General features: G+C 33.2%; 1 protein-coding gene across 1 annotated transcript; it reads left to right on the top strand.

Annotated features, from left to right (window-relative positions):
* Positions 1 to 222: 222 nt before the first annotated feature.
* On the top strand, positions 223 to 11,887 carry LOC134708129 (uncharacterized). Its single transcript, XM_063568435.1, has 3 exons — positions 223 to 405; positions 3,735 to 3,906; positions 11,220 to 11,887. The coding sequence occupies exons 1-3, from the start codon at positions 388 to 390 to the stop codon at positions 11,558 to 11,560; spliced, it is 531 nt and encodes a 176-aa protein (XP_063424505.1). The 5' UTR covers positions 223 to 387; the 3' UTR covers positions 11,561 to 11,887.
* The last annotated feature ends 741 nt before the right edge of the window (positions 11,888 to 12,628 follow it).

Here is a 12,628-nt window from a genome sequence, read left to right as displayed (position 1 = left end):
TTATTGCAAGCTAACTTTTGGTTACTTTCTGTGGGAAATATTATATTGCTATGCATATAAATGGCATATTCATTGAATCATATTTTTAAATTCTTAAAGTCGATTTTTTCTTGTAATTTGACCCTGGTGATAAGAACAAAGTAAATCATTATATTTTTTGTATACATTGCCTGAGGTTGTTCCGAATGTCGGAAAATAAGAGGTCATGTATGAAGAAAACACCTGTTTGATCCTGTTCGTCCCTCACTTCACAGCATATGGCATAACACTACATGTTATATTGTTTTATTGTCACTTGTCATCTTTGGCAAGGTTGGTGAATATATCAACGGTAAATAAAAAACTACATCATCTGTTCACAACATACCGGTGCGTGGAGGGTCAGTCATGGATATTAAAATTGTGGTAAGTTGTTAGTAACTAAAAAGGTTCAGATTTTATTGTGATTTTTTTTTATTACTCAATTGATTTTTCTAACTATGGATTCAAACAAGAGTAGGCCTTCAATAATGGTTAATGGAAACAAACAAATAAATCGAAACAATTTTTTTTTTAAATTTCATTGAATACGTTTTTTTTTTGCTTTTTTCAACACCATCTCTTTCGATAAAAAGATTACTCTAACTAAGATGCTCAAATTTAAAATTTCCGATTTAAATAAGAATTATGATTGAAAAAAAACTTAAAATAGTCATGATAAAAAGTAAGTTATTTTTATATAAATGTACCACGATTTTATTATCAGAATGTGTTTCAAAAAACTTTTATCATAACATTCAAATCAGCTTTGCAATCTATGCAAAGTTCATGAAGACGTGAAACATTTCCTTTTGGAGTGTAATATATTAAGTTACTTCCAAAAGACCCTCTCTAAAAAAGATTAAATGGTTTAACTCTATATAGATCTATATAGCTATAGCAAATGAAAATCAAACATCTCAGTTAAAGCAAACACACTTCTAGTGGCAGCCTAAATTTTCCAATCCTTCATCTTGGTCATCCCATTTAACACAACCAAAAGATACATATTGGATCAATTGTCAATTTGTTCTAGTAGTAAAAATGCTTGAAATGTTACCCACTGTACATTACACTTATAACAATAGATTCAAAACTAAATGACTAATTGTTGCGGTCAGTGCTGATAATTTTGGTAGAACGTAGAGCCTCCTGTTGAATTTTGATAGAACGTCGCTGTCGAATCTCGATTTCGTTTAATTTGGTCATATCTGAATTGGATGTAGCTTGTTTAAAACTGCACTAGCTTTCAAAATTATGTTCACCAATTTGACTCATATTAGATTTATAACAATCAAAAACATGTCGTATTGTATATATTTTCATCTTTGTAACTATGTTATTTAGTTACTGAGAATAAAGATCTATCTATCTATCTACAATGTAAAACATTTATCCAAATTATAAAAAAGTAAAAAATAAACAATTTACAGGGCATGGGCTTTATGATATGTAGATTAGTTTCGTGTGTATTTTAGTCTAGACGCCATCTTATAACCTATCGAGATGACCCCATAAATAAACGACGGTCACATGTTACGATAGAAACATAAAAATTAATATAAATAGATATAAATATATGGACCTCGTGCAAATGGATTTTTCTATGTTTGTTTGATTTCAATTTCAAGGTCTAAAAAATAAGTTAATTTTCGATTTTACCTGTATTCGAATGATTTTTTGTGGATCGAATCAGTCCACCAAATGATTCACCTTTTTTTTCAAGGTTCACATTTTTTTCTCTTAAAAGCCTAATACGCATCAATCATGCATAATCCATCTATAGCTAAGGGTTTACATTAAAGTTCACATGAATACGAATTCAATGAGGTCGAATTATTCACTTGGAGTGAATAATTCATCATCGATGTTTCAATTTGACAGTATTTAACCATATTAGCTGATAATAGCAAATTATCATCTCACAAAGATATTTCCCTTTCATTAATGATTCAAATCCTAATCTATTTTTTTATGTGTCTTGTAGCTAGTGCCCCCTTAACGTCGAGTTGCAATTAGTTCACTGCGAACACAAGCTAAGCAAGAACAAATACAAAAAAAAAAACAATGAAATGAAATAGGTTCTTAAAGGGACGAAGGGCAGGATAGACTGAGGGGGTGTGTTAGACTGGGGGAGAAATTAAGAATTGCAAACGACCACCTATACTAACTCTTTATGGTTTTTTGACATGAAGTGCGTGACAATCCCACGGGATATAAAGACTAATCTTTTGTAGAAGAATATTAATCCTTCATTTCTGAGACAGTGCAATGAACATTTTATTGTCATTGAGGGGGGTATTGTGTAGTAATAAGTTCGCACGATTACGGTCGAAATTGTTCCTGTCATACATAACCCGAGGGGTTGCTAGGAATGAATGTATGGTACACGAGACAGCAGTTAAAATACGACCAAGACAACGCTATTACAATCAGACGCTTTTACTGCTTTTCTTGTCTTTCTAATGACTGGAAGGCTTAAGAACTCACACCTAGCGTCCAGTTCAAGTTGACCACTAGGGTCGATTTAAACTTGAAACTACTACCGATCTTATTGTAATCGGAATGTATATTACATAAGTTAATTACAGTTACAAGTAGTGCGTTTTATACTTGTAACTGAACTATGATATACTTTTTTATTGTAAATACATGATTTCATTTTATTCACTGGCCGACATATCACCATAAATATTACACCAGTGGACAAATCATTGGACAGGTAGTCTGCTTGTAACGTCAATCACTGTCCGTCAACCTGTCACCTACTCACAAGAAAAAAGAAATAGTATATCATACCAGGGGCTGGACTGCTGATGTTTAATTAAAGAAACATCACGAAAGTTCGTGAACAATGTATCAACTTAACACCTTAAGAAATGAAAAAGAGTATGTTTTGTTCCGCCCGTATTAATTTGTCAGCCACAGAGATAGGCAAAATTTGGTTAGATGAAAAAAAAATGTTGTGTTTTTGCGAATTAGTGTTTTAAATGATGCCTTATTTTCGTCCTTACACTGGTTATAATAATTACGTAAACGTCTTTTAATCATAAACATGTGTTATTAAAGCGGTCAGGCTGTCTTTATAACCAATACGAATGGAGCATCAACAGCAGTGCATATGATGCTTAAAATTGTAAAATTTCATTCCATTTCAAGCAATAGTGGCTGAAAAATATTCCGTCTCGGTGTTTTGTTTTCTGGAGAAAATTAAAATAACATTAACTCATATATTCTTCTTTCCAGCTAAATCAAACGAAATAAAATCATATACATTGCTTTGAATGTAGTATTTATTTTCTCTTAATTGCTCTGAGATTTTGCTATAAATTGCTCTAAATGTGCTGTTACGTGTGTAAATTAAGCTACACATTATATTGGTGCATACATTTAGCGCTTTTATGGATGTCCCCATTCCGAAACGCTTAAAGTCAAAAGTTTGGAAGTGAAGGAAACGAATCATACTTGAGGAACTATGTGACCCAAGCGTGACCTTCAAAGAACAGACAAATAAAATACACCAAATTTGAAATTTGTCTCAATTAAATTTGAAATTTACTTTCTTTATAATTTCTATGTTTTGCCATCGAAAATTTAAGAATTATAAGTCATAAAAATGTCAGTGGCCCTTACCCATTATATATTATCTGGTTTGTAGCATTACTTGAAGGACTACAACTGCTGTATTGTAAAAGTTTCATTTTCCTTTTTTTCAGATATGGTCGTACGTCCTTTGCTGTTTAGCAAATATTGTGAAATCCTTTCACTCCAACCCCAGGAATAGATTTACGGGGCAGATAAAACAACCACGTGCAGGTTCATTCCATGCTGGTCCATTACCACAACACAGACCAAATCAAGGCAGAGTTTATGTTTTCACAAATCCTCGTAAGTTATTGTTATGCCTCATTGATGGGCATTATGTTTTCTAGTCTGTGCGTCCGTTCGTCCGTCCGTCTGTCCCTCTTCAGGTAAACGGTTTATGGTTACAGTATTTGGTCAAGGCAGTTATTGATGAAGTTGAAGCTTAGTACACATGTCCCCTGTGAAATGAGCTTCTAATTTTGATGTCAAATTACACTTTTTACAACAATTTTTCGGTCCACTGAACATAGAAAATAATAGTGCGAGTTGGGCATCCGTGTACTATGGACACATTCTTGTTCACTCTGAAAAGTAATAATACATTCACTTCATTTTTAACTTAAGTCGACAGTTGTCTCATTGACACTCATACTACATCTTATTATTTTCATATTAAAAGTGAAATAAAGAATTTGTTTTGCTTCTGAGCAAACTAGACTTTTTTGGGGAGGGTTTGAGTATGTATACATTTTTGAAGGAAAGAAATGTCAATTGACAAAAGTGCCATACTTTCTAATGAAATTGCTGTAAAATTATCAAGATTTTGCCAGAGAAATACTTGTTTGTAGAACATTTAAAAATCAGGTGATTTCTTTCTTTTTAAGGTATAACTGTTTACTTTTTACACATTGTGACTTGGATGGAGAGTTTTGTCATTGGCACTCATAGCACATCTTCTTATTTCTATACACTCTTATTATCAGATACTAATGAAATAATGGTACACTTGAGATTTTTCTCCTTCCACTATTTTATGTATGATTGGATTAAATACCAACCTGAGTTGTAACATAAGTGATAGAAGGCTTACATAATATATATGCATGTTATTTGTGTCAAATTTCAACATGATATCAAACAAGATGTGACAAGACAATAAAACAACAGAAAATCAGAATTATTTAGATAATTAACGACATGACGACATATAGACCGCGAGATCACGTCTACGTTACCTGTTGCTACGGTTTGTTAATAAAGTTCGTTATTTTCTTATTCGTGCCCTCAAACGCAAAAAGTATTTATGAACAAAAACTCAAACACATATCTATCGGAAACAGCTCGCCTAGACGAGTGCAGCAAAGTTTTATTATCAAATAATTCAACTGTCCTCAAATCACTTTGCCAACACACTAAGACCGCTGCAGCATACATGTCTTACAAACATATCTACAATGAGAAATAATGAAATAGAATCTTTCATATCACAAAAACATAATTCCATAATGTTCTTATAACATTATAAGCTTATACAAAAACATGTACACAGGGGGAGGGGGTGGGGGGAAACTTCACTGCACTAAGACTGAGCTTCGAATGGTCAAGCTATGAAAATGTATTTTCAATGTTAACTTTTACCGCGACTGACCAGTCCGTGCTATCATACAAAGAACTTTAAACTCTTAACTTTGTTAAGGTGACTTATTGTTATGCTAAAATAATTTAAATATTATTGTAAACATAAACACATGTTCCCAACATAACAACAAAGCCATGTGCTATCGATAGTTAATAAATACATTTACGTCTTCGAATCGTTATTACATTTCCTTAATTAAAGATACTGATGACGAAATTCATTTCTTCTTTCATTGCAATAGGAATACAAAAGTAAGAAACAATAAATTGTCTGAAAATGTTTCTTACAATATTGACGTGATGAGTTTTACTAACAAACAAAAAAATAATCAATCCCACAATTTTTCAACAAGTACAACATCTCTAGGCTCCCTTTTAAAACGGTCTGTGGAACTGAGGACAAGGGACGCTTCGGTTAGTTGATTGTTATAAAATTTGCTGTATATAATGTTGTAATTTGCATTTTATTTGTCACAAGCCTGAAGCTTTATTTAAGTACCTAGTTAAGAATATGATAGTTGTTATCCATTTGTTTGATGTGTTTGAGCTTTTGATTTTGCAATTTGATTATGGACGTTTCTCGGAGTTCGGTATTTTTTCTACTTTACTTTTAACATGCTTTTCCACAATAGGATATCCGTTTTGCAGATGATATGTTCCACTTGTCAAACCTACAATCCAAGCCCTTTTTCCCCGAATGTGACCTACCGAATTAGACAGACTTAATACCGGATTTTCTCTAACATGAGAAATACGACGGCTGCTACATGGGGAGCAGGATCTGCTTATCATTGTGGAGCTCCTGGGATAACCATTGTCCAGTCTTAAGCTTTCTATGTTGTGTTTTGTTTACTGTTGTTCCGTATGACTTCTTCTTTTGTAGCCATGACGATGTCAGTTGTAGATGTACTACTTGTGAGTTTGGATATCCCTTTGGCAAATTTCGACTCTCTTTTACGACAACAAAGTTTATTATCATTTTGGTGTATTTTCTGTGTTAATCTAGCCGTATAAGCCGTTTAATCTTAGTCACTTTCAGTTAGTTTCTGACATAAGTAATCTTATTTGTGTTTGTAAAATACACCCTACAGGATCAAGTAATAACCTAACAATTTGAACATTTATCACGAATTCGTTGACAAGGCTCGTACATCCTCCGTTCAACGAACTTTTAACGAAGACTTCAATGTGACGAACAAGCTCAGGGGTAGGCTGACTGATTTACTTATTGGATAAGGACAATAAACGGTTGTCTATATAACTGGTTGAGCAAATACAAGATTTTATAGTTGGTCGGTTGCAATGGCTGCTTCTAAACTTTTCATTGAATAGTCCGGCCCACTCCTTATTATTCTAATTGAACTCAGATATGAAAAATGAACTATCAGTACAACACATATGTTCTAATGTCCAGCTGAAGGACGCCTCCGGGTGCGGGAATTTCTCGTTACATTGAAGACCTGTTGGTGACCTTCTGCTGTTGTTTTTTCTATGGTCGGGTTGTTGGCTGTTTGATACATTCCACATTTCCATTCTCAATTTTAATATTCTAATTACCAATTGTATTATATGTCTGTGGTAACACTTATTATTGTGAAAGTGTCGCATGGTTATGTTTATCAATTCTTCATTATACGGGTTATGTTCGTCTCATATATAGTAGGAATTGTCATTGATTTTCATATGATGAAGACATAATCTTTCAACTAGTTTAATTGAGGTCCGGAGCTGGCATGTTAGAAACTGCTAATAGTTCTTTGTTTATTTGTGTATCAATGTCATTTTGCTTAGTTTCTTTTGTTACCTTTTTTGACAAAGGATTTCTTTTAGCTGAGTTTTACTGTGCAAATTGCAGTGTGTTTCTTTATTCTACATTGGCTAGAGGTATTGGGAGAGGATGGATATCTCACAAAACATGTTTGACTCACTAGTGAGGAGCCTCTTGCGTTTGTTAGTATTGCATAACTCTTTTAGTACAAAATTTATACTGGGCTAATAGGGATTTTTTTTTAGTTGTAGCAAGAAAACTAGTTCGGTGACACCATGTTTCCTTTTTATTTTCTTAAAATATATTATGAAACCTTTCTTCCCACAATTTATTTTAAAACTCTATCTCATAGAAATTTTTTCATGCACACTAATGTGTTTATTCCTGAACAAACTAACCAAATTTTGGAAATTTGCAAAGACTCATAGCTTGAAAAATAGCACGGTGACCCATACTTTTTATTAAATTTTTGAAAAGAGCATAGACAATTTATAAAAAAAAATATGTCTTAAAAACTATATACTTGTGATCTACCTTAATTAAGTCGGGTTTTGTCTCAATGAAATATTCCCCATTTGCTCATTTGCAGTGTTTTTATATATATATCTTTATTGCAAAATTACACCCATGAGGGTCAAGCAATACAATGAAACAATAATTTTATACTATATAAAACTGACATTCAAATCTGACTTCATGGTAAAATAAGATTCCATATCTACAACCAATGAAAAGGAAATATCCCTCTAATAGACCAGCATTTAAATCACAGTTTTCGAAAATGGAAGCTAGGTCACCGTGGAACCTAAAACTAAGAAAATCGAAACAATATATCTTAAATATTTCAAATGCATGTACATGAAATAATATTTATCTCTAAAATTCACCATATTGTTACCTTTTTTATCTTCTGTTTGATACTGTATATCCAGTGGCGGATCCAGAAATTTTCTAAAGTGGGGGCCCACTGACTGAGCTAAGAGGGGGCTCGCTCCAGTCACGATTCAGTGATTCCCTATATAAGCAATTAAATTATTCCTTACGACGGCAATAAAATGGCTTAGGGTGGGTGCTCAAAATAGGATCGGTCAGGTACCCGTAAACCAACATATATTTTTTTGGCCTAACTGAGAGCACCATTGAAATATATACAAATCACGGATCGGATACACATCAACTATGTAAGACCTAATTTCAACACCCCTAAGCAGTGAATATTTTTATCGCAAACAGTGAGGGAGGAGGACAGGGGGATACCCTTCTCCCTTCTCCCACCCCTCTTCTCCTTCTTTTTTTTTTTAATTTACCGGAAAAAAGAGATATTTATTTTTTTCATATTTTATTTTTTTTCTCAAACTTTTTCTCCTTTCTCCCAGCCTTCCTCTCCTTTCTCCTACCCTCTTTCTCCTTTCTCCTACCCCCTTTCTCCCTGTCTCCCTTACCCCTGTCCTCCCCCTCAACAGTAGAATTTTATTACATAATCTGAAAGATGAAACCTTAAACTTCACAGGAAAAATACTCCCATTGCTTGGAAAAATCATTTAAAAAAGTATCAGTTCAATATGTAAAGCCATTATTATAGCATTTTTTCAACTAAAGTAGAATTTTCAACTATAGTCGCCGTCAGCTGAAATTCATAGCGGTTATCAATTAAAATAATCTAAACTAAACACCACGTTCACTCGAGATATAGTTTTTCACATTCCATTCATAAATCGCAAAAAGAAAAACCACTATTGACCTACCTTTTAAGTGATTGCACTGTGATAATCCTGACCTTCACATTTTCCAAGACTATTTTGAATGGTGGAATCCGCCATTGTTTTTTCCGGAAGTGTTCCCCTGGAGTTCAATTTCGTAACATTTGCATAAAGCGCGGGAAACCGTATCACATCAATGAAAAGAACATTTCAGGAAACTGCGTAAATGACGAATTTCACATGTAAACAAATGGTCCTCATAGAAACGAAGATGGCGGAATTACAATGGAAAACATTTTAGAAAATGTGAAGGTCAGGATTATTACAATGCGATCACTTAAAAGGTAGGTCAGTAATGATTTTTCTTTTCACGATTAATGAATGGAATGAGAAAAACTATATCTCGAGAGAACGCGGTTGATAGTTAAGATTATTTTTACCAATAACCGCTACGAATTTCAGCTGACGGCGACTGTAAATGATAGCATCAAAGGCATACACCTTGCTACTTAAAAGTAGCAAAAAGTGTTTTTTTTTTTTTTTAAATGTACATGTACTAAATAAAAGATATCATTTAAATCTATTTGTTGTAAGTTTTGAAAAACTACAAAATCCCAGTCCCAGCTGAGTACGGTGTATAAAAATACACTGAATATCCTCCACCGGTATTTACATGCGTACAGTAAATCCGTTAAAGAGTAAACCCCTCCTATCCCCCCTCATTAAATGCACCAAGAATTTCAGGGCTGTAATGTAGGTCATTTATACACACCAAAATTGTACAAAAAACTTATGTCATGTTTCTGTATACCAAATTATCATGAAATTGAGCTGTTTCCTTCAACATATACAAAATATGTAGAAATAATGTACATCGTTTTCATTAAGATACCAAATACGACTAAACATGTAAACAACCCCTGAACTACAATGTTATATGGAATCGTCCATTATGTAAACCCCTTATGGAATCGTCCATAGCAGGCGAAAGACAGAATTCGCGAATACACGGTTTCCGCTGTTAATGCCAGTGTTATCATGACTGACATTAGGGGATGAAATGCATAATGATGTCTATAAACAGCTGATAAAGTCTATTCAATAGCAACTTTTTTGTTCGTTGAAATGTGTGGGATTGTGCAGCACGTGTCATCATGAAACAGCTGATAAAGTCTATTCAATAGTAACTTTTTTGTTCGTTGAAATGTGTGGGATTGTGCAGCACGTGTCATCATGACATGTGTCCCTTCGCGGCCTTCAGTTTAGATTATAGACTAGAGAAGAGACTAAATGCGTACAAACCTGATGTCAAATGAAGATATACGGAATTTAAATAACGTTGATCCTTTAAATGTACGAAACACAAACACCACATATGACAATTTTTCACATAAAATAGATAGTAAAATTTTCCAAATGAACGTCCATTAAAATTAAGTCTCGGATGAATATTTCCCGCGCAAATGTCATGGAATAGACCAAAACGAATTTTAGGTGTGTGTTGTCATTAAAACATTCGGGTCAATGAACACAGTTAGATTAAATATATAAATATGTTAACTATATTTATATTGGGTTTTCAGAAAAGTGACTTTACCAGATTTTTGTTGTGGCAAACAACGGTAAATAGCCTATATCATCTTGACATGACATATGAAAACCCCTTAAGCATAATGGTGTGTGTATGGAATAGTCCATGGAATTGTCCACACCGATACAGGTGAAATACGTAGAATAATATTGATGTGTCTATTGTGGACACAGCAATAAAATCAGATTTAAGATCCTTATGAGCCCGTAGTAAAGTAAAAAAAACTTTAAAAAGAAATTTAATAAAATTAGCTCGATTAACCTTGAAGTGAAGACTAATAAAAATTTGCGTGTATAGTGAACCCCCTAAATAAAATAATACTGTGTTCTAGACCACTTCCCCTTTCGGTGATCTACAGAAATGATTTTTTACTATATAGTATGTTAACAATGCAATACAATGAAATACAATGTAATACAATGAAATACAAAATAATACAATACAATATATGGAAAAATAGAACATTAGAGCTCAATTATAAATGTATGTAAAAAACACCATCATAACCTTGCCTGACACGGGTCTGACTCCCTCAGTTCTAAAGACTGTTTAATGAAGACTCCAATATGACAAACAAGTTCAGGGATGGGGTTTAGAATGTGTTTAAGTTTATTGAATGCATCAAGATGCTGAAATAATGGTACATAGTCTTTTAGATAAACAAAAAGATTAGAACGCAAAGATATTTTAATGTCACAATACAAAAAGAAATGATATTCGTCATCTAAGACTTCACATTTTTTACATAATCTTTGTGCTCTTGGAATGTTTCTGTACCTTCCTAATTCAATGCCTAGGGAATGATCACTTAGTCTAAATTTTGAGAGTAACTGTTTTTATACATAACGTATTTCACCTTGAAATAAATGCAATCGCTCATGGCGCAAAGCATTTAAAAAAAAAAATTCTTTTCTTTTAGCAATACCAACTACACAGCCAGCACCGTTGACAACAACTCCGGTTCCAGTTCCCATAGCAACAACAACTCCAATACCGACAACAACAAAACCGTATGACTGGGCAATGTATTTTGCAACTACATATCCTTCCACAAAAAAAGGAAATTGTCCCAGTTTTGATGCGGTACATGCCAGTTGCTATGGACGTTGTCATAAGGACGATGATTGCTTTTATGAACGTAAATGTTGTCGAGACGGATATGGATTTGGATGTTGTAGTGACCCCGTTCAACCGGGAATGTTCGACAACTTTTTTGGAGGCGGTCCCACAACTAATGGTTTCTTTTGGAAAAAGAAATAAACATATTGAACGGTACGTGTGTGTGTCTCCTATAGATCTACAAATACTCAAAACAGTTTGAAAGGGACAGACTGTCACAAATTGATTAACAATGTGTCCGAAATGAAACACGCACAACGATTGGACATCTGGTGAAGCCTTCTTAAAATATTTACGTTTATAGGTACGCATGTTGTTCGCATTCTAACGCCGTCTCCGGTTCCATTAGCAAGAATACAGTATGTAAACTTCCACAGAAACTTTTTATTTAGATGTTTAGTTGTTTTATTGTTGATATTACATGACTTGTATGTTTTTTCGCAGATTATAATAAATACATTTAATTTCTATATTTTGATCAATGATGTCGTTTAACAAGTGCACAGTCTGTATCGCGAAGTCACAGTGCGCATACTAGAGTAAATAAAAAGTCCAGACAATTCACATTTGTATACGAGTTTAATATTTATCATACAAAAATACGAATGTTTTCGACATGTGGATTATTCACAGGCGTCTGAGTATATGTATATGATACAGATATTTCTTTATAATTAAAAAAAAAAAAAAAAAAAAAATATCTGTATATCCAAGCGCCTGTGGGATTAATTTCTCAAATATTATTTTATATACACAAGTAGCTATGATATTGCTTGCATTGTATTGTATCATCATATATATGTTTTTCATCAGTAATTAAACATCATTAAACTACTTGTTGAAGTTTTTGTTTTTTTGTGATTAAAATTTTCTGCTTGACATGTTAGGATTCGTTGCATTAAAATAGAAATGATCCATATTGGCCGTTCCTGGTACTAAAAAAAATGTCTTTACGTTACGGCTCATAAATAAAATAAGACCAAGGCAGATAAAATACCTAGTTATAGAAAAGGACAAGTTATACTTTGTAAAATACTTCTTTGATTCTTATCCTATTGAGCAACCTACGTTAACGTTGATGTCGACCCTTTTGAATGAAAAAATAAATGATATTATGACTTATACTAGTATATAGAATTCAAAAATGGGGGTTGGTTGAGATTTTAAATTAATAAAAGTGACGGTGATTCAATTTTCCCATTGTAATCT

The sequence above is a fragment of the Mytilus trossulus genome, chromosome 2, assembly GCF_036588685.1.
Source record: "Mytilus trossulus isolate FHL-02 chromosome 2, PNRI_Mtr1.1.1.hap1, whole genome shotgun sequence".
NCBI lineage: Eukaryota > Metazoa > Mollusca > Bivalvia > Mytilida > Mytilidae > Mytilus > Mytilus trossulus.
Note: the sequence above shows the minus strand (reverse complement) of the source record. Positions and strands in the feature narration are given on the sequence as shown.

Bases quoted from the DNA above. Each gene is read 5' to 3' on its own strand.
- LOC134708129 (XM_063568435.1), top strand. The intron at 3,907-11,219 runs GTAAGTTATTGT...CTTTTCTTTTAG, and splicing joins TTATGTTTTCACAAATCCTC to CAATACCAACTACACAGCCA.